At 42.5% G+C, this 22,542-nt stretch overlaps 1 protein-coding gene across 1 annotated transcript in view; it reads left to right on the top strand.

The window, feature by feature from the left end:
• The first annotated feature begins 4,213 nt into the window (after window positions 1-4,213).
• PRKX (protein kinase cAMP-dependent X-linked catalytic subunit) overlaps window positions 4,214-22,542 on the top strand; it is a 116,847-nt gene continuing 98,518 nt past the window's right edge. Inside the window, exon 1 of the mRNA XM_084613056.1 lies at window positions 4,214-4,727. Coding sequence (XP_084469182.1) covers window positions 4,547-4,727 — 181 coding nt within the window. The 5' untranslated portion in view covers window positions 4,214-4,546. The remainder of the gene's footprint in view (window positions 4,728-22,542) is intronic.

Here is a 22,542-nt window from a genome sequence, read left to right as displayed (position 1 = left end):
GGAACTGAAACTGAAAATAGCCTACTACTAGGTAGCATTTAGGAATTGTAAAACCTGACATGTGTTGGAGGAATTGTTTACTTTTCCTTAATCTATTTTTCTCTATACTTTAAAAACAAACAAACAAACAACAAAAATGCTTGTTTTGCTAAGAAATTTGTTAGGTGAATCTTTCCAACCACATAAGTCTTCTGTCTCCAAGGAGAGATAAAAATGTTACTTGTAGGGACCTGCAAGGTAAAAGTGAAAACATATGACATCTATCCTTGCTAGAAGAGCCATGATTATGGGACACACTCCAGGGAAGGGTAAGCTGCAAAAAGTGAAAGCAAGCAGTTTACAGGGGGCAGCTGAAAGACCACAATGGAGCAAGTTCTGGCCAAAAGGTGATATTAAAGGACATAATATGGTGACAGATCCTGCCCTGAAGAGTAAGGCCCTGTCTACAGGGGCAAGTTTATGCGCAGTAAAGCAGCTTTGAGCGCTGTAACTCCCAAGGTGTACACACTGCCAAGCCACTTAGTGCGCAGAAACTGCGCAGATGCAGCGTTCTAAAAAAACCCACCCCAACGAGAGGCGTAGAGCTTTCTGCGCTGGGGCTAAAGCACTATGGTGCCAGTGCAGACACTGTGGTGATTACAGCGCTGTGATTGGCCTCCGGGAGATGTCTCACAATGCCTGTTCTCACCTCTCTGGCCTTCGGTTTGACCTCTACTGCCCTGCCCTCAGGTGACCAACCGTCAGCCCCTCCCCGTATATTCCTTTGAAAATTTGAAAGTCCCCTTCACGTTTGTTCGGTGATGCATGCAGTGGTATCAGCGCATCTTTCCAGTGGCCATGCCTGCTCCACGCACCAGGAGATCCCCAGCTTAGAGCAATGCCGAGCTGCTGGACCTCACTGGCATTTGGGGAGAGGAGGCAGTGCATTCACAGCTGTGCTCCAGCCATCGGAATTATGATACCTATGGACAGATTTCTAGATGCACGATAGAAAGGGGCCATGACTGGGACACACTATAGTGCAGGGTCAAAGTGAAGGAGCTGCAGAATGCCTACCACAAGGCATGGGAGGCAAACCACCTCTCTGGTGCTGCACCCATGAGCTGCCAGTTCTACAAAGAGCTGGAGGTGATACTCAGTGGTGACCCCACCTCCACTGTGTAAGCCCCTGTGGATGCTTTGTTGGCTCATGTGCCAGTCAAGAGCCAGGAGGAGGCAATCTTGGATGAAGAGGGGGTGGGGGAACCAGAGGCAGAGGATGACTTGGAGGCCAGAGAGACATGCAGTCAGGAGTTTTTTTCTACCCCGGAGGAGCCTAGCCAGTCACAAAGCAGTCGGATCTTGGTGAAGCGCAAACAGGAGAGGAGGCCCCCTGGATCTGATTTTGGGAATTGCTGAAGCCAGTGGTTGGGGGCAGGAGGGTTGCAGAAAGCAGGCGTGTCTCCCACCACGTGCCTAGCTTGAGCGGCGGAACAGGCTGTTGATACATTCCCTCAGTTCTTGGGAATCTCCCTCAGAGATCTCCAGGAAACTTTCATGGAGATACTGGACAATCCGCTCCTGCAGGTTCCTTAGCAGAGCTGCTTTGTTTCTTGCCCCATTACCGGTAACTTTCCCGTGCCACTGTGCTGTCACGGGGGTGGGGCAGAGGAAAACCATTGCTGCATGCAGGCTAGCTGCATAGGGGCCAAGGTGGAAGCCGCAGGCTTGGAGAAGACCCTCCCTTGATTCCCTGCTCACCCTCAGCAGTGAGATATCTTCCATAATGATCACCTCCTGTGGAAAGTGTGGGGACAGGAATGATTATCAGGCCCACCCTACAGTGCTAGCTCTCCCCAAGAGCCACATGCCCAGTGTACAGCAGGGTCCAGGAACATTGATTTACCCTGCCCCCGTAGCTACTCACCATTTTGGGGGTCTTGTGGCTTATGTGTGCTTGCCTGGGGTCAGCCAGTTAGTGACAGATGTGTGAGTACTGGATGTGTTTTAAAGCCATTTGAGGGGTCAACTAATTAATATTAAGAATCTTAAACTCAAATCAAATGTTATTTCTCTTTGTTTACCAAGACTCACTTATTTCTCCTTTTCAGGAGTACAGTCCAGTGTTTAAAAGGAGAAACTCTTAATATCTTAAATTACAATGGCATTTCAATATTCCATTAAAACCACTTCAAGAAAAAAATACATCTAATCCCTTGGCAGTGGTTTTGCAAACTGCATCTCAGAAGTCTGGGTGATGTCATCACTTCATAGAAACAACACTGGGCTGGGTGGTTGCTTCATCTTGATGCTGTGTTGTCACCTTCTTTATTTAGTTGCCTTGTTGCTATTTTGCTTGCCTGTAGAGATGAGATGAACAGGCTAAGTTGAGAAGCGTGTACTCAGATGAAAGGGCTGTTCTATTGGTCTCTCAATTCAGAGTTTTATATTGCTCTTTTTCTCTAGTCTCACTGAGGGTGGAAGACTGGGCTCAAATATCAACTGCTGTTACCTTTTGATTACCTCATCACCTTCATGGAAAGGTCTTGATTGCATATTCATAAGCTGAAGATGGTGTCTGGTAATACATATGTAGCAGAGTTGTAAATGACTTTGTCTGTGGTGGGAATTTCTCAGGACATATTTAAAGTTAGATTTTTAACTCTTTTATTCAGTTCACTTTGAGATCCCTTTAGTTCTATTGGGTTTAATACGAGTTGAAATTCTTTTTTAAATGAGTCCAAACATGCCTATTTTCCATGTAAAGGTTTTTCAGCTTTCAAAATAATCTTTTTAAAACAAATTATTGTTTAAGAGAGTCTTTAAACTTAAATGGTCATCAAAGAAGATATTGTATCCCCTCCGCCCCCACTAATCCTTGTAGAAGTTCTTCTTATAGTAAGGAGTTGCTTAAGCATTGGCAGGTAGCTAATTAATTACAAATTAATATCAATATTTGTATAAGAAAGTGGCTTATTACATTAATAAGCAGCATCATGTCTATAAAAATAACAACATAAATTCAGCAAACCTGCAGAAAAGTTTGTAATGAACTAAAGTTACTTTTATTATAATTAGTAACCATTTTTGCATCAATGTTGAGGTCTACCCCTACAGAAAGGCAATGGGCCTAATTCTTCACTGCCTTTGCCTTACACCTTGTGTAGTCACCTACATCCAATTCAAGTACTATTATATAGTAGTTAGTTTACACATACATTATAGTGTATTCGAATGTGGATGAATTTGTTAATTTTTCATAATGCTTTAACACAATTGTAACAGGAAATGTTTGTACCTTTGATAGTACCCACTGCAGGCAAACATTTTAACCGATGAAGTGAGCTGTAGCTCACGAAAGCTCATGCTCAAATAAATTGGTTAGTCTCTAAGGTGCCACAAGTACTCCTTTTATTTTAACCCTGTGCCATCCAGAGAGGAGAGGGCCCTTTCCAGTCCATGTCTGAGAACATTTATTGAAATACCTCCCCCCTCCCCCCGCCTACGTAAAGCATGTTAGGGGTTAAATATGTCTGCCACTGAACACTATACAATCGTTTAACACCATATGCAAACTTGCGAAGCAAAGAAAGTGGGGATAGCAGTGCCTAGCAGGACTGATTGCTGTCCCAATGTGGCAGATATGACAGCGATCCTTCTTGGTGCCGTCTATGAGGGGCACTGCTACTGGGGTGACAGGGCCAGATTTGCCCCTCTCTAGCTCTTTTCCGCCTTGCCACGCTTTTACACGATCAGAACTTTTTCTCTTCCCAGACACTTCTCTGGGCTGGAGGCGGGGTGGAAGCCGGGGTGCGCGCGGGGCTGAGACGCCAACTCGCAGCCGAGGCGCCGCAGGGGGAGCCCCCCGAACCTGCCCAGTCCTGCCTGGTTTACCAGGTGGCGCGGGAGGTGAGAGGCTGAGCGGCGGCCTCAGGTGTCCCCGGGGGTGGGGCTCGCCGGCTGGGAGGAAGAGCCGCAGTTTGAAACGTGTGGGCGGGGCGGGCATCTGGATTTTGAAAGCACCAGCCCGCTGCTACTACTGCCGCCCCCAGGTGGGGGAAGCGCAGCGAGGGCGCCTTGTGTCTCCCCCCCCCCCCGGTGGGGCCAGGCAGGCGGGCGGGCTCTGCGCAGGGCGGCGGGGATGAGCCGAGACCACGCTCTGGTGCCGCGGGCGCCTCCCTCCCTCCCTCCCTCGCTCGCCCGCCCGCCGGGACTGTCTGTGCCGCAGCTGCAGGAAGCCCAACCTCGCCCCGCCTCCTCCCGCCCCGCGTGCGGCTCCGCGCTCGCCTCGCCCGCCCGGGCTGCCCATTGTCTACGCGGCGGCTCCGGGAGGCGGGAGAGGCGGCGCGGGGAGCAGGGCAGGGCGCGCAGCCGGGGCTGCTGCCGCTGCTGCTCGTGGTGCGGGGCAGGAAGGCGGCGGGGGCGCGATGCTGGGCAGCCCGGCAGCCGCTGAGAGGCTGAACCAGGAACTGGCCCGGCGGGGCAGCCGCCCCTGCTCCTGCTGCTGCTGCTGAAGGGGGAGCCGCCGCGCCGGCTCCGGAGACGCGAACTTCGCGCCCCCGACCCCATGGAGGCGCTCAGCGCCGTGAAGGCCAAAGTGGGGCCGAAAAGCGCCGGCGGCTGCGAGGCGGCGGGGGCGGGCGAGCCCCAGCCCGCCCCTTCCTCCAGCCCCGCGGGCTTCGGCTCCCCGGCGCCGCCCGAGCCCCACGCCGGCAAGCTGGAGGATTTGGAGACCCTGGCGACTGTGGGTGAGTGGGGGCGGGGGGACCTGGGGCGCAGCCACTGCGCCCTCGGGGCGAACAAAGGAGCCGCGTCCCCCTGCCCCGTCCTCTGCCCGGGTACCCGCCAGCTAGCCCGGGCTGCGGGCGCTGGGCTCCGGCCATGCCGCTTGGCGCGCCCCGGGGACCAGCTGTTGGCTCCGCAGCCGCCAGGGGCACCGCTTTGCCCTTTTCCAAAGCCAGAGCTCTGGCCCGCTTCTTTCCTGTGCCCTCCCCTCCGCCCAGTCCCATCTCCCTGGCTGGTCCCCGGGGGGCATCTTCCGTGCCGGCTCCAGCCTTGCCCGGCTCCTCTCCCGCGGCTTTCTGAAGACTTCAGTGCCTGCTGGGTATTTCCTGAGCGTTGGAGGGGCCGTGTCTGAGGCAGCAGAGTTGAGCTCTGTAAATGTCGGTGTAATGGCTGGCAGGTGCCACCCACTGAAAAACCTACTGACACTGGGAAATTGTGATATTTTATGTGCCTATAACAAGTATTTTGCTCGGCGTCTATCTTAAGCATAGAGTTAAGCCTTTTTTTTTTGTTTGTTTTTGTTTTTTGACAAGACCACAAGCTGTTCATCTCAGAACAGTATATTGCTTTGAACTTCAGCCACCTTTTGAAAGCGGTTTTCACTAGACCCATTTTTTTGAATGAAAGTTATAGTTAGCATGAATTGGTGCATTACTGTGGATGTTCTTTTTTTCAGTTTGTCATAGCCTTAAGATTGCAGCATTCCTACTCCACTACACACGCTCCAGTTGAGCTCAGTAGGCATCACAGTAGTGTGGATACAAACTATGTTCAGACTGAAAAGGGTTTTGGGCATGGTTTAAAAACAGAAGTGAGATGAGCTGGATATTGCTGTCTGCATAATCATGTGTGAGTCACAATGGAACCAGTCAATAACGTGATTTTGGGCCTGTGTGTGGGGATGAGACAATCAGCGTTCAATGGCACACTGTACATTCTTTTTGTAATACTGTTTTATATGGTTTAGCCTTAGCCCATTCACCAAAATCATCTGATGAAGTGAGCTGTAGCTCACGAAAGCTTATGCTCTAATAAATTCCTTAAACAAGTACTCCTTTTCTTTTTACGGATACTGACGAACACAGCTGCTACTCTGAAACATGTTAAAATACAAATTCATAGTTTTAAATGCAGTTTGTGGGACACTGTGGAGGGCAGGCTGACTGACCCAGTTAAATATATTTCACAACCTAAATCCACACTGCCCTCTTGGTAACTAGTGCAAAAAAGCTTTGTGCTGAATGGAATTGTGGAAGAAGGTAAAGTAGCATCTTTTGATTTCTAGCACACCTTATCTAGATCTCCATTTTTATGAGAACTGCCATTCCAGTGTGTGTTAAATAGTAGCATTTATTTCAACATTTGACACTCCGTATACATCTACAGTAATTTGAATGGTATTTGCATCTAGTCTAATATCAATACTCCGAGAGTGTGTGCATGTGTAAATCTGTATGTTCTTGTACTAGGTTCAAATGGTTGTGTATGCTTTATTTATACTTGCCAACCTTTATTTATACTTGCCAACAGAATGCCAAAAAGTCTGATTTCTTGGATGGACTTACTCTCTAGCAAATGCTGCAAACCCCCTCATCTGTATAGAAATAAATAGTGTTCAGCCAAAACTCACTTGAGGTTTAAAACTATTCTTAATCAACATTGTGGTTTAAACATGGTTCTTTAAAAATGGTTGTAGAATGGCTTAAGACTTAAGTTGATATGAACCACGTTAGCCAATCCTAAGATGTATTGCTTTCTTTAATATTTAAAAGTTGAAGTGTGAACAAGTCTTATTAATAGAGATATATTTGCATACAACACCCTGCTGCACTCCCTTGGAAATGATTAATCTCATTTGTGACATCACAACTAGTGCTGTGGAAACAGTTGTCATCACAGAGGATTATTCCCCCAAGTGGGGCACAAACTGCAGGAAAAGGCTAACTCTTAAGACACAAAGATATAATTGTCATGCAAATATCCCTAGAAATAACAAGGAAAGCAAAAAATGGCACAAGAATTATTTCTAAACATATCTTTTCAGAGACTTTTATAAGGTGATTCTGAACGCTTAAGAAAATGGAAAATTGGGATTCTGAAAAGAATGCTGATGGAATGGAGGTGTGAGGGGAGGGGGTTGCCTTTAAAAATTTCTATTTGCTCTCTGATAGCAGAAGGCACAGTGCTCAGGAAGGGGGTGGGGTGGGGAGAAGAGTGTAGGAGCAGCAGCCTACTGTTTAGCAATGCACTGACAATGCACTTCTATCTTTTTCCTGTTGCCCTCCTTTTGCTGTTGCTTGGGTATTCATAGCCAGTTTGCCAACTCTCATCTGTGGCCAGATCTATGCTATAAATTTACATCACTGTAATATGTTGCTCAGAGGTGTGAAAAATCCACACTCCTGAGTGACAGTTATACTGACTTAACCCCTGGTGTAGACTGTACTATGTTGACAGGAGAACTTCTGCGGTCAGCATAGCTACAATGCCTCTTGTGGAGGTGGATTAACTACACTGATGGAAGAAACTCTGCTGTTGGCATAGTAACATCTTCACTGAAGTGCTACAGCAGAAACAACAAAACTTGAGAGGAAGGCGAGAAGATTGTACAAATCTGTTGGTGTAAAGACCCCTAGGGCCTTGTTTAAAAATGGAAGTTGAGGTGATTTGACTTAAATCGGTTTTAAAACTGATTTTGTTAAACATGGGTGTTTAGTTTAAACCTGTTCCTTATGTTGTTAAAGTAATATAATCCAGGTTCATATTGTTTTGTGTATTCATACAGTCTTTTACACTGCTTTAACTAGATAGATTTTTAAGTCCTACCTCTTCTCCCCCTCCCCATCATCAGCGTGAAATTAACAATACTAGGGTTAATTTCACCACTGCAATTTAGAACCTCAGTAAAATTGTGTCAAGAATTGTCAGTTTTAGTCTGCTGATGTTATTGAAAGCTATGCCTGGTATCGGAGGCGAACGTGGGAGTCATTTGTGTGGGAGGAGAGCCAGGAAGTTCTGACTTTGTTGGGGTGTGTGTATGGGAAAGAAAGAAAGGGGAAGAGACGAGCATCTGGGGTCCTTTGGACTGTCTTACTACAATCATGTGGCCCATTTCAGTGGCTATTTGAGCACCTCACAATCTTTAATGTGTTTGTCCCCCATGAGTTAAGTAGTTATTCCCATTTATAGATAGGGAAACTAAACTGTGACTTGCCTAAGGTCACATAGAAAGTATGTGACATAGCGAGGACCTGAACCCCAGTTTTCTAAGTCCTAGGCTCGTGTCCGAATTGCTGGATCATCCTTCTTCATCCTTTTCTAACACTAATGAATCATTGTTTGATACAAAAGCTGGAGCTCCTAAGGAGAATATAGAGAAATCAATCAGGGAGGAATTGCAGCATCTTCTCCTTTTCCCAGCAGCTGGAGTTGCTTGGAGATTGTTCCTTGAACTTCTGCAGTGGAGCTATCTAGCTTTTTCTGTGTTGTCATTTCTATAGCATATGCCAAATTTTTCCAAGCCTTATCAAAGGGATGAAAAAGTCAGATAAAGAGGTAGAATAAGACAACAGAATGAAGGGAAAGGAATGATTGCTTCATTCCTCGAGGGGTAGGGGAAAGGAAATACTTTCTTTCCAAAGAGTATAACATATGGCCAAGGAAATAGGATACAGAGGAAAAAAAGAGAATGTAAGGAGAGGTGGGGAAGAGGAGGGATGAAATGAAAGAAGAAAATTTCTATTGAAAGAACAAACCAAAACAAAAAACTTGACACTGTGTAATGAATTTCAGAGCCTTTATTAAAGGGACACTGCTTAACTTTAAAACTTGTAAACCATTTTTGTAAAACCTTAAGAGCAATGGAAACCTTCCCACAATATTTAACAATTACAATGAACAGAGTTGCTTTTAAACACACATCCCTATGAAGTGTTCTAAACTAAAATTTTGTGGTATGATGAAACTGCATGTTATAAATAACCCCAGACTTTTATTTAATTGCATGAGCATGGAAAAATGGGGGGGAAAAAATCACTGGCAAAATCTTTTGTTTTACTACTGTAGGAATTCTTCTGCTTCTATACAAGTAAGTCTAGTAATTTCTTCTATAGGTATAGTCTGTTCAGTAACAGCTATTGTTCTGATTTAGTATGTAAGTGTACAATTTTTTTGGTTAATACTAGTGGAAGCTTTTTTCCACAGGAACCAAAACTTGTAACAGCCATTTTAAAAAAAAAGAAAAGAAAAGAAATCAAACTTTTGAAGTCTCTCTTGAATAGTTAATGAAAACAATAAGATGATATGAGCTGGCTGCTCAACAATCCAAACATAACATCACTTTGTATAATGAATTTTTAGAGTGACTTTTGTTTTTAAATTTTCTGCCCAATCTCAAGGAAAATTGATAGTTTCTTCCATGCTTTTACTTTGCAAACAAATTTTAGCTCTGTAGGTTTCAGAAGGAAAAAAAATCGTATAATGTTGTTTTAGAGAGTTGAATTCATTGTTGCATTCTCACATCTTCAAGACAAAGCCTCTGTATTTAAGTTAAGTGACTTAGGGCATGTCTTCACTAACAACGTTAAAGGGCTGCCATGGCAAAATTTCTATTTGCCCTCTGATAGCAGAAGGCATGGTGCTCAGGAAGGGGGTGGGGTGGGGGGTAGTTTAAAAAACAAAAACACCTCCATGAGGGGAGTAGCTACCAGTGCTGGTACACTGTCTACACTGGCACTTTACAGTGCTGAAACTTGCAGCACTCGGGTGTGTTTTTTCACACCCCTAAACAAGGCAAGTTGCAGCGCTGTAAAGTGTTAGTGTAGACAAGCCCTTAGGTTTTTTTTTTCTTGTTTTGTCCTTTGTTCCTCTTCCTCTTCTCTCCTCCTTCTCACACAAGTTCACACCTGTCCTTGAATAATCTGCTATGACCCAGCAGCAGTTTGAGTGAAAATGACTAGGTGTGTGTCAGTTTCTCTGTTGCTCCTTCAGTACTTTAGGTGGGATTGTTCCACAGGTAATTGAAGAAGCAGCATTGGTAGATTATGGAGAGAGAGAAATCAAACCCTACATGGCCAGAAGAAGGGCTTCTTCCATGAGGGTTCTTGTTCTTAATGGGTTGGTAAGTGAATAATAAAAGGGAGAAATGAACAACCCTTCTCTTCTCAAAAGGAAAATAGGACACAAAAGGAAAGATTCCTCCTCCAAACCAGGAGTATGAGATGACTAAAACATGCACAGACTGGTTGTTCAGGATACAGACAGAGTAACAGAAATGTTTGTGGGAAAGAAAGATTTGTAAAATCTGATAAACTGGTGAAGAAAAGAAATGTGTATTGGTTCAGTACAGTGTTACCCCCTAATGTTAAATTTCCTTTGACTACTAATCTTATTAAAGTAGTTAATTGGTATGTGGCAAGCTCAGACTCCCTGCTCCTGCTATGGACTTGACTGTATTTGAAAATGTGTGTGGGTAGGGAAGTTCCCTTGATATAAAACAAAATGAAATTAATCCCCATAACAGTTACTCTTCAAAATTTATGCTAGAGAGCATCATTGCAAGGCTAATCCAATCTCCATGTCCTGGAATGGATGAAAATGTAGGTGGAATATTGGGGAAGACTTCCTCACAGTGAGATCTAGTGAATAGTCACGCAAGGAAAAGCACTGAAGAATACGCTAGGGAAGAGGGCTGGCAAGCAATTAGAAAAATTAATCTCAATTAATCGCATGATTAATCACACTGTTAATAATAGAATACTATTTAAGTATTTTTGGGTGTTTTCTACATTTTAAAATACATTGATTTCCATTACAACCCAGAATACGAAGTGTACAGTGCTCACTTTATTTTTGATTAAATGTATTTGCAATGTAAAAAAACAAAATAAATAGTATTTTTCAATTCACCTAACATAAGTACTGTAGTGCAATCTGTTTATTATGGAAGTTGAATGTACAAATGTAGAATTATGTGCAAAAAACCCTGCATTCAAAAATAAAACCATGTAAAACTTTAGAGCCTGCAAGTCCACTCAGCCCTATTTCTTGTTAAGCCAATCACTCAGACAAACATGTTTGTTTACATTTGCAGGTGATGCTGCTGCATGCTGCTTGTTTACAGTGTCACCTGAAAGTGAGAACAGGCGTTCTGGTGGCACTGTTGTAGCTGGTGTTGCAAGATATTTATATGCCAGATGCGCTAATGATTCATATGTCCCTTCATGCTTCAAAAAACATTCCAGGGGATGTGCATCCATGCTGATGGCGGGTTCTGCTTGATAACAGTCCAGAGCAGTGTGGACTGATGTGTTCATTTTCATCCTCCTGAGTTAGATGCCAGCAGCAGAAGGCTGATTTTCTTTTTTGGTGGTTTGGGTTCTGTAGTTTCTGCATCGGAGTCTTGCTCTTTTAAGACTTCTGAAAGGATGCTCCACTTCTTGTCCCTCTCAGATTTTGGAAGGCACTTCAGATTCTTAAATCTTGGATCAAGTGCTGTAGCTATCTTTAGAAATCTCAGTGGTACCTTTTTTGCATTTTGTCAAATCTGCAGTGAAAGTGTTCTTAAAATGAACAACATGTGCTGGGTCATCATCCGTGATTGCCATAACATAAAATACATGGCAGAATGCAGGTAAAACAGAGCAGGGGGACATACAATTCTCCCTCAAGGAATTCAGTCACAAATTTAATTAACGTATTTTTTTTTAAGAAGCGTCATCAGCGTGGAAGCATGTCTTCTGGAATAGTGGCCGAAGCATGAAGGGGCATATGAATCTTTCGCGCATCTGGCACATAAATATCTTGCGATGCTGGCTACAACAGTGCCATTCAAATGTTTGTTCTCACTTTCTGGTGACACTGTAAATAAGAAGAGGGCAGCATTATCTCCTGGGAATGTAAACAGACTTGTCTGTCTGAACGACTGGTTGAACAAGAAGTAGCACTGAGTAGACTTGTAGGGTCTGAAGTTTTACATTGTTTTGTTTTTAGTGTGGTTATGTAACAAAAAAATCTACATTTGTAAGTTGCACTTTCATGACAGATTGCACCACAGTACTTGTATGAGGTGAATTGCAAAATACTATTTCTTTTGTTTATCATTTTTACAGTGCAAATATTTATAATAAAAATCATACACTTTGTCAATTACTACACAATACAATATATATGAAAAGATAGAAAAACATTCACAAATATTTAATATATTTCAATTGGTATTCTGTTGTTTAACATTGTGATTAAAACTGTGATTAATCACTATTAATTTTTTAGTTAATTGCATGAGTTAACTGCGATTAATCAACAGCCCTAATAGGGAATAATCCTGCATTGCCAGGGAAATGGATATAGTGTCTTTTTAATTTCTGCAGTTAGGCCTGTCTATGGTTGTCAGCAAAGCTTCCCAAAAGTGTCAATTGTGGTGTGAATGCTTGAATAATCTCAGATCCAGCTCATACTAGTGCTGCAGACAGATGAATTGTATAAAAGGTAGGATAACTCCTTCCCTTTACAAATAAAACATAAGCATAACAGGGAGATGTATCATTACAGGATTTCTCCAGAATAAAATGGTAAGTCACAATTGGAAAGTTTATGCTTAACCTGTGGAGATAGAGAGATGGCGTTCAGTTGGAACAGAGAACTTTGTAAAAAAATTGAGCACCAAGGAAGTTGTTGACTCAAACCTATTGATTACTAGCAAGTATGGGGAGACAGAGAGCCCCATCTAACCTACCCTTCTACTTCCCCAGAGCTCTGAGTCTTCCCTTCAGAGCAATAAGATGTGAGAACAAGCGGATTGTCTTTCAAGGCTGGTTGTGAAATACAGCATGTCTGGAGTGGAAGGGGGGATGGACAGTACAATTTATGCACGTTTCATTGGCTGTTGGAGTGGTAAGCCAGAAAAAGCCACCAAGAATTAACTTTCATGAAACGAAAGACAGGAAATTTGTGTTCCTACTGTAAGGAGTTGTCTACCCTAGAAAGTAGCACAGCATTCACTGTACAGATATAACTAAAGCTATTCGACCCCCTATTGTGGATGCAGTTATACTGGTGTATAGTTATACTAGTATAACTGCGTTCACATTATGGCTTTGTTGTAACTGTTTTGTTTTTTTAAAAATATCATATCCCTAATCAAAATAGTTTATATGGCTAAAAAAACCACCCCCTATGAATTGTAGACTTGACCTAAGGTGGTATTTCTTTTCCAAAAACAAGGTCTGTATGTAAAATTCTACCTAGTAAGGTGTATTATTTCACAAAAGCTTTTCAAATGGGAAGGAAGCGTGAGAGTTCCTTTTTTTTAGTTACAAGATTGAAATAAATTTCAGTTTTCCTGAGGGGGAAAAGTAGTATCTTTCAAGTGAATTGAAAGATTGATGCCCTTACTTTAATGCTCAAAGTTCATTTTAACCAGCTAGTGCTTGTATCTGGGCTCCCGCTCTATAGGAGTTGCTTAGCTTGATTTGGGGAAAAAAAAGTAATTGTCTCAACTGATCCTTCTTGCATACCAGGAGCACATCAGAAATCATTGTGCCCGTTCTGGCAGAACCTCTTTTGTAGCTTTGAGGACATTGAAATCTCCTTTAAAGTGCTGAGGGAACTGATCCAAAGGATTAGGGGTGCATCTGAGGGGTATTCCTTGTGTGGCTCAATCAGGAGGCTCATATTATGAACAAAACTGTTTATTTGATAGCTAAGTGCAATGGGATAGTTACTACTTTCTCATAATCTTTTAAGGAGGAGCAATGAAAGGAGAGAAATAGTGGCCTCCGACTTAAGGAATGGAAATGAGAATGAGTTTTCTGGGGGCTTGTCTAGACTACTGCTTAAGTCAATGTAATTTACATTGCTCAGGGATGTGAAAAAATACCCCCTTGAATGATGCAAGTTACATCAACTTACAGTAGTGTCTACACCATACTACATCAGCAGGAGATGCTCTCCCACTGACTTAGCTTCTGCTTCTTGTTGAGGTGGAGTAATTACGTCAATAGGAGAGCGCTCTCCCATTATCATAGCATGTCTTCACCATGTGTGCTGAAGCATGGTAGTGAAGACAAGCCCTGTGTTACCTTTGGCAAGTCACTTCAGCCCAGATTTTTAAAAGGTATTTAGGCACCTAAATCCCATTCATTTCACTTACCAAATCCTCTGTTATGGCCTGACTTTTCAAAGCACCAAACACCTGAAGCTCCCATTGACTTCATATGGAGCTTCGGGTGTATAGGACCTCTGCAAATCAGGCCCATAATCTTTCTTTATTATAATGAGAGTAAGAACACTGGGGAGGGATAGCTCAGTGGTTTGAGCATTGGCCTGCTAAACCCAGGGTTGTGAGTTCAGTCCTTAAGAGGGCCATTTAGGGATCTGTGGCAAAAATTGGGGATTGGTCCTGCTTTGAGCAGGGGATTGGACTAGAGGACCTCCTGAGGTCCCTTCCAACCCTCATATTCTATGATTCTAGATGTAATGTCTCTGGGGAGCTCAGACTAAACTAGTTCTTAAAATGTATAGAGATCAGATGGAAGGTATTACATTTTATAAATGCAAAGTGTGTGCATGGAGCACACAAAGGGGAAAGGTTGGGTGGACCCTGAAGACTGAAATATAGAAGGGAACAAAGATCACATGAGACACTGGGGAGCAGAAACTACATAAATAGAAGACTAGAGGGTGAAACAGTAATACGAAAGAGCAGGGAAGTGGATGTGATTATGAAAGTTGGTAGGAGAAGAAAGGCGATGCTGTCTTTCAGAGAAAGACGACAACAGTGGGAATAAGAGTGGGAGTGTTATGGAGATGGCTGGAAGGCGAGATGTGGATACGTAACTGGAAGAAAGGAATAAACAGGAAAATATGCACACAACTCTTAGGACAGTGAATTTTATTAAACATTTGCCCCTTTATTTTTATTGCGTTTACCTGGAAACTTTCTGCATCTTTGGTCTTTTTTTTTTTTTAAGTAGGTAAAGTGATGAGTTTATGTCCTTATTTTATATCAAGGTTGTTGACTACTCTTCTTTCTGTAGGTAAATAATGGTGAGGAGGGAGGAAAGAGTAGATAGTAAATAACCTGGCACTTAACTAGATTCTCTAGGCAAACCTCTGACTGATAAAGGGAGTCCAATTCCTTATGGCTTAAAAGGAAATATGCCAATTTATATATTTAAGTAGGATCCATGCATAGCTGTCACTATCCTGAGCAGCTGGGCTCCTGGATCAATAGCAATCTCTACTGATAGTGATTCTTCCGCCCCCCCCGCTTCATCTTTCCCCCCCCCCCCAGGTAGTGAGGGGTGGAGAGGAGACAAAATAATTGTGAAGACTTTTTCCAAAATCTTGAGGTCAGTCTGTGCTTGGTGTAATTACAACTGGGTAAAATGAGTGGTGAAAATATTCATATTCCCACTCTAAAATGCTATGGTCAATTCTGAAAGAGAAGATTGTGGCATTTTTGTTTTGTGTGAAAGGTGGAGGCAGCTGTGTGTGTGTGAAATGAATGCATTTTTGTTCTACCTTTATATAACTCAAGAGATCAAAAATTCATGTACTGCATCTGACATTCTATAAATAGATCATCATTTCAGAAAGATTCTTTGAACATGAAGAAAAGAACACCTTACATTTCCACTCTAGAGAGCTCTCTTAAAGAGCAACAATAATAATTTCACAATTGTAAGAAACAATTCAGGATCGGTATAGCTTATAACTAAAATTGTGGCTCTCAGACTATGTAAAATCTGGATTTTTGTGGTTAGTTTTCAAGTGAGGAGAGGCCATGTGGTTACTTCTCCCTAAATCAGGGATCTCAGAGTTCTGGCCCGCTGGCCATCTGCGGCCCGAGAACCTCCCAATGTGGCCCTTGGGGCTCCAGCAGTTTTGGGGCCAGGTTTCTCCCTGGAGCTGGGTGGCTTTCTGTGTGCTCATTCCATGTGGCCGCTGGCCCCTCCCTGCAACCCTGGGGTGGGGAGGGGCTGTGCTTCCATGCACTGCCCCCTGCCCTGAGCACCCCTGCAGCCAATGGGAAGCTGTGGGGGCAGTGCCTGGGGGCCGCAGTGCGCAGAGGTCCCCTGGCCTGCCCCGCCTTGGAGCTCCAGGTAAGCACCGTACCCCCTCGACCCTCTCCCAAAGCCTGCACCCCCTTCCCATATACCCCTTCCGTCCCCCAAACTCCATCCCAGAGCCTTCACCCCTCCTCCGTCCCAGAGCCTGCACCCCCACCTCCTGCCCAGCCCAGAACCTTACGTAAGAGCCTTTGGTGAGGGATCTTGTCAAAGACTTTCTGGAAATCTAAGTACACTATGTCCACTGGATCCCCCTTGTCCACATGTTTCTCGCACCCCAATCTCCTACCCCAGTCGTCCTCCCCCACCCAAACTCCCTCTCAGAGCCTTGGGCTTTTTGGGGGAGTTTTGGGGGGGTGGGTTCTGGGTGGCATGAGTGACCTTATTGGCTCGCTGGGAGGATTTGAGGACTGGCACTGGCCCTAAGGTAAACTGAGTTTGAGACCCCTGTCCTAAATGCTTGAAAAGGGCTGCTTCACTGCAGTGCTGAAAGAAACTTGGCAGCAGGGGAAATGGGGTTTGAGAGAAATGTTGCAATATATCAGCCGTACCTGCTGAGAGTCTCACCTGCTCTTGTTTTCCCATTGCACAACAGAGCCAGTAATGCAGGATGCTGCAAAACAATTTAAAAAAATGTTTTCCAATTGTATGTCCTGCATGGAGGAGTTTACGTGACTGACAGTTTGGCTGTTGACCCCTTATACTGAAGACCGGTGGAACCTGATCTTTATTTTTCATAACTCCGACAAATTAATCTTTATTTTTAAGCTTTTTTTTATTTAAATGTTTACAGTTCTATGAAATTAATGAAGGGGGCCAGGCAATTATTTAATGACAGATGCTGAAATTCGATTTTATTCGATTTATTTGATTTTATTCGATAACCTATAACATGTCTCATGCAAACACACAGAGAAAAACATACACAATCTAAAACTGTACCAACATCCATGTAATACATTAAAATGTCAGTCAGAACTTAACTCTCTTCTAAGCCATAATGCTAAAAGGACAAAAATTGCAATCAATTTAATTCCTACCAGACACTGAGAAAATACTAAAAAAAAATCCATTCTTTTGAGCTGATAAAGATTCTTTTTATACAAAAGAGGTAAAATCAACCATGCTCTCAGAAACTGGAAAATTGAATAATCCAAAAGATAATGAGGTATATCTTCCAGTGCTCCAGATTCACATGGGCAAAAAAGATCTGAAGGAACTTTTCCATATCTAACTTTTGAGGACTGCAGTTACCGTGATTTGGAATTTTAATTGAGTATATGCCTTACATAAATGAGGAATTGATAACTCATTCATATACAATTCAAAAATACAGGTTGTCCTCAAAGTAGAGAACCAAAAGGCAAACTTGGAATCATGAATCACAGCCACATCATCTTGCTGGGTAATATCTGTGGCTTTCCGTTTGAGTAATTGATTGAGTTGATCAAACAGTACCGACAATAAGTCAATAATAGGTTAGGTTTTTCTAACTATAATCGATTGGAAGGTCTTATACCATGGAAATAAGGAGTGCTCAGATTGCCCTAGCTTTGCCTTCAGGAGATGGAGGAACAATCTATAATCTGGAGGAGTACAGGTTTTAGACCAAAATTTTAAAAAAGCAATTCAAGGTCATTTACTTATGGCGGGGGGAACCCCACAAAAAAACCCACCGCAACCCACCTCAGTATGTAAAGATGAGGCAAGCTTACAATTTGGGAGAATTGGCTCCTCAAAATTATTTTGAGCCATCTCTGTGGCTAAAATTTGGTCTCTAAACTAAACTTTGACCCCCCTAAAGCATCTGTGATATTATTGTAGCATAAAAAACTTAGTGTTACAGAAGCTGTGTTCCCACCATCTGAGTGGATAAAACAGGGCACTCACTGAGCAAAGCTAAGGGCCTTTTGTTTTAAACCTTTATGATAAGGGGACCAACGGCCCAAATGGTGAAACTTCATCCCTAAATACGTACAAGCAGAGACTTCTTCTACAAGGTAGCCTCCTTTCTTCCACTCAATTTGCAGAGGGTTCTTCCCAAAATCATAATTGAGAACCAGGTCTTAAGAATTATAGTATGAAGAAAAATGACATAACTTTCAGAGGCTTCTTGGAGTTTGAGATAAAACAACCATCTCACTGGCATGTAACAGGATAGAGCTATCCTTCATTTGTGGCAGAGAGGCCTTACCTTCTTTTTAAACATACACCATGTCATTAATAAATTAATTAAAAAAAGGTGCTAGAAGTCATCTCTGACATACTCCCTTAGAAGTAGAGAAAATAGTGTCTTGGTTGATTTTTAGTTCTTACCCTTGAAGTGTTGCCCGAGTGTAATCCTCCAAAATATACAGAAGTCTTAATTTGATACCCAATTCTTAATTTCACACACAGTTTCTCTGTTAATAAAGTCAAATGCTATCTTAAGATCTATGAAAGCCACATACAATCTAGTACCCTTAACTGCAGTATATTTATAAATCATATAGGATAAAATAAACAATTGTCAGTTGTGGCTCTACTAGCCCTAAAGCCAGTTTGCTCTTTGTGTAGTAAATTAGCCTTTCAAGTCCGCATTTCAAATTTGGATATTAAAAATCTAGAATAAATTTTCCCTCCCACGTCTAACATACTAATAGGTCTATATGAATCAGGATTTTTTTTGGTTCCTCTTAAAAAACAAACAAACCAAAAAAAAAACCCGCTCTGATAATGCACTTCCAGCATGACTAATGAGGGTAAATCATTTAGCTAAAACTGGAGACACCAGGCAAGATTCTTCTGAAAAACTTCAGTGGGGAGAAAAAACTTCCCCTGGAACTTTTTTCTATCATTGGGCTAAAATAAATGACTAGAGTTCACCGTCTATTTCTGAAGGCCAGAGTGGTAAATTAAAGAGAGGATTCCTCATTGCACCAACTATGGTTGAATTAGATTAAAAAGCCATTTGGGGGTAGTCATTAAAGACCTGGCCAAAATGTGTTATCCAGGCTTCTTCATTAATATGAGGTTCCTCAACTGGAGCATCTCTAGTAAAGCCACATTCATATTGAAAACGTTAAAGCTTTTATAGACTGTTAAAACACACATTTGTTTTATGTCAACAAATATGTCAGCATTATATATCAAAGTATACAAAAGTAAATATCCTTACGTCAACTCATCATACTTGGTTTTACTAGTCGTGTGCTAGTCCAGGCCTAATTGAAAAGTCTAAATTACTGGATTTTTGCCCATAAGGTTTCTATGACTAGGAGGTTTAAGTGAGACTCCTTCCCCAGCCCCCAGACACTCCCCCTCCACCAAAAAATGTGTATGCATGTGCACACACTCACCCACCTCAGGCCTTTTATTACAGTTACTGGAATGCTTAGTTATTTGGTAGTCAGCAGATTATTCTAGATTTCAGAAGATCTCCAAATCTCTTACAGTACAAAAGGTTGAGCTGTCCAATTTGGTCTTCAGAGAGGCATATGCAATGTTTGCTTTGAACTTTTCAACAGGCAGAATGATTTTTCCATAAACATTGAAGTTGCTGGCATTGTGAGTTCAGGTGATGCACTGGACATGACACACAATGGCTGGGTTTCCCTTCTCTAGTGTTCAAATCATCACATGGCACTTTGCACACCATATGCAAGTCAAAATCATGCTTTAACTCTTCTGCCTAGTAAGGGAAATACACAGAATATTTTTGTAGTTGCTAAAATTGTGTGACATCTGGGCCTTGACAAATGGATTAAAGAGAAATCCCGATCCATAGAGTCTGAGTACAGTGTGTGATATGGTTGCCTTCAGTTGGCTTTGAAATTCTGGTGTGAAAGTACACAGTGCAGATGGAAAGGGATCACTTTTGGAGCATATTGACTTGCCTTCTATTTCTTAAGGCATTATCTATGTCAGTCGCAACTTATAAATAGTGGTTAAGCTACAGATCAGAGTGATGTATTGGGGTGCATTTGTTTCCATTTGAAAAAGAACCCCATTTATTTCCTTTCAAAAGACAAAAAGAAAAGATCGTCCTCAACAATCCAGCAGAGTTTCATTGTCTTCTTTGAACTGACTGTATCCTCACCTTTAATGAGAATCTGTCACTCTGTCCCAGTGCGCATGAATGAATTGTATTGCCTTGAGCCAGGAAAACCAGTGCGATTGTACAATGCGGGGAGGGCAGGGACACATTTGATGGGCTCTTTTTGGTTGACAGACTTTATCAAATGCTCACCTTTGCCTGTTGGTATGTTTAAATATTGCTAGAAAATGTATTGCAAATTCAGTGATGTCGTGGAACTCATCAGTTCTGATTGCATTATCAAAGCCTACATGGAGATGATGCACAATACATGGAATGTGCAGCAGATGTGGATACATTTCTTTCAGGTCTTTCACTAAGCATTACATTTGCATCATGGAGTGTTGTGGATTGACACAGTTTTCCTGTGTGTGTGTCTACTCTCCAGCATGTCTTGAATCCAAATTGAAATGACCCCTGCATTGTGCTGAGGAGCAACAGAGGATTTAAATGGTATTTATTGATTTATATTTGTCACTGAAGAACACTGCCAGGATGTTAATTGCTGGGTGTCCAGCAAGCTCTAGAGTTGCATCAGTTACTAAAGAGAATTTCCACCACTCAAAAGATCTCTAGTTACAGCTTGGTGAGTGAAAACTTCAGGCAGGTATTTTTTTCCAGCTGATGATGATCTGGGCAAGTGTGTGCTCCCAGTGGGTCTTTGTGAAATATAGTTAATAAAAAGCTCAAACAATGGACTGAATTCACTCAGATTGCCTCAAAGCACAACATGAGTACCAGACTGGATGAAAATCTGTAGCTTCTTGGTTCTTTTATCTCATTCTTCCCTGACAGGTTTCTGTCAAAGCCTGGCTTTTATTTTTTTTCTTGCCATTTTTAATATCCTGAACCTTACTATTCACATGTTCAGCAGTACAATTTGCCTGTCATAAGATGTCTGTTTTATAAACAGTACAAAATGTCCTTCTGTCCCTTTCCAGACTTTGTCACTGTTTTGAATTCGAGGTCTGCGTACAGTAACTCCTCACTTAAAGTCGTCCCGGTTAATGTTGTTTCGTTGCTGATCAATTAGGGAACATGGTCGTTTGAAGTTGTGCAATGCTCCTTTTATAATGTCGTTTGGCAGCCGCCTGCTTTGTCCACTGCTTGTAGGAAGAGCAGCCTGTTGCAGCTAGCTGGTAGAGTGGACCAGCAGCCCCCCTAATCAGCTCCCCGCTCCCCTAAGTTCCCTGTACAGCAGCCGGCCAGCGGGCTATCAATTGCCCGCAATTCAACTGTCCCTCCCCCCACTGCCATGTGCTGCTCCTGCCCTCTGCCTTGGAGCTGCTCTCCAGAGCCTCGTGGGGTGGGTGAAGAGAGGAGAAGGGGGCTAATGTCAGGGTGTCCCCCTCCCCCTGCTCCTGCACCTCGCTTACCCCATCTCCATAGAGCAGGGAGGACACCCAACAGGGCTCAGGACGGAGGAAGCTTCCTGGCACCTAACCCCCCCCCCCCCGCATTTAAATTGGATTCACTTAACATCATTTTGCTTAAAGTCGCATTTTTCAGGAACATAACTACAACGATAAGTGAGGAATTACTGTATTTGCTGCAATATTCCTTTTGGGATTTTTCTTCTGCAACCTGTAATAGAAGTAAAACAACAAAGTTAGCCTCTGTTGTTGTGCGTGTACTTTATATGTAACTTCTTGGGTTCTGCAACTTAAAAGAAGGTAAAGGAAAAAAGCATTAGATAAGACTTATCTATCAGATCATTTGTAGGATTTCCTAATTGGTTGTCTAGAACACTTCTTTGCAGAAACAAGGAATTACTGGTTCATCAGTTTCACTGTGTGCTGCAGAAATAAGTAGGCCATTTGCTTGGTAATGAAACACAAATGCTTCCTGCAGTGTAATGTTGGAACTCTCTTTGCTTGCAAGGGACGTATCTAATCTGTATTTAGATGCTACACTGTAACTGACAAAGAATGAGAGAAATGGAACAACTTACTTCCTCCAACTTTCCTCGAGTAGCCTAGTTAATCTGATATTGGAACTGGTTGGAGTGAATAGATCTATTTTATAGTTGTTAGTAAATATATTTAACCTGCATAAGTGTAACTTGTAACTTAGTCTGTATTTTTATCTTGCACAACTGATACGTATTAAAAGTGTGTGTAAGGAAATAATTTACAGTGTTAATAGAAAATGTCACTGAATTCAAAATCCAAAATCTTTCAGTGGAATCTTTAAAGAAATTTTTTTGTTTATACACATTCTTATGTGAAACAACTATCTTCTGACTAATGGCTGCAGAGCACTGAGGTAGTTTTACTATAAAAACATAACATGCCAGTGATGTGGGAGTCTGGATACCATTATCAAATCATAGAAATGTAGGGCTGGATGGGACCTTCCCAGCACCTTTAGCTGAGGCAGGACCAAGTAAACTTAGAGCATCTCTCAAGTATTTGTCCAACCCATTCTTAAAAACCTCCAATGCTGGGGATTCCACAACCTCACTTGGAAGCCAATTCTGGGGCTTAATTATAGTTCTCTTCCCCACCCCCCATTTCTTAATATGTAACCTAATTCGCCCTTGCTATAGGATCAATCGTTTTCAACCTTTTTTCATTTGCAGGCTCCTAAAAATTTTTAAATGGAGGTGTGTACCCCTTTGGAAATCTTAGA

The sequence above is a fragment of the Lepidochelys olivacea genome, assembly GCF_965140295.1.
Source record: "Lepidochelys olivacea isolate rLepOli2 genome assembly, chromosome: 1".
NCBI lineage: Eukaryota > Metazoa > Chordata > Testudines > Cheloniidae > Lepidochelys > Lepidochelys olivacea.
Note: the sequence above shows the minus strand (reverse complement) of the source record. Positions and strands in the feature narration are given on the sequence as shown.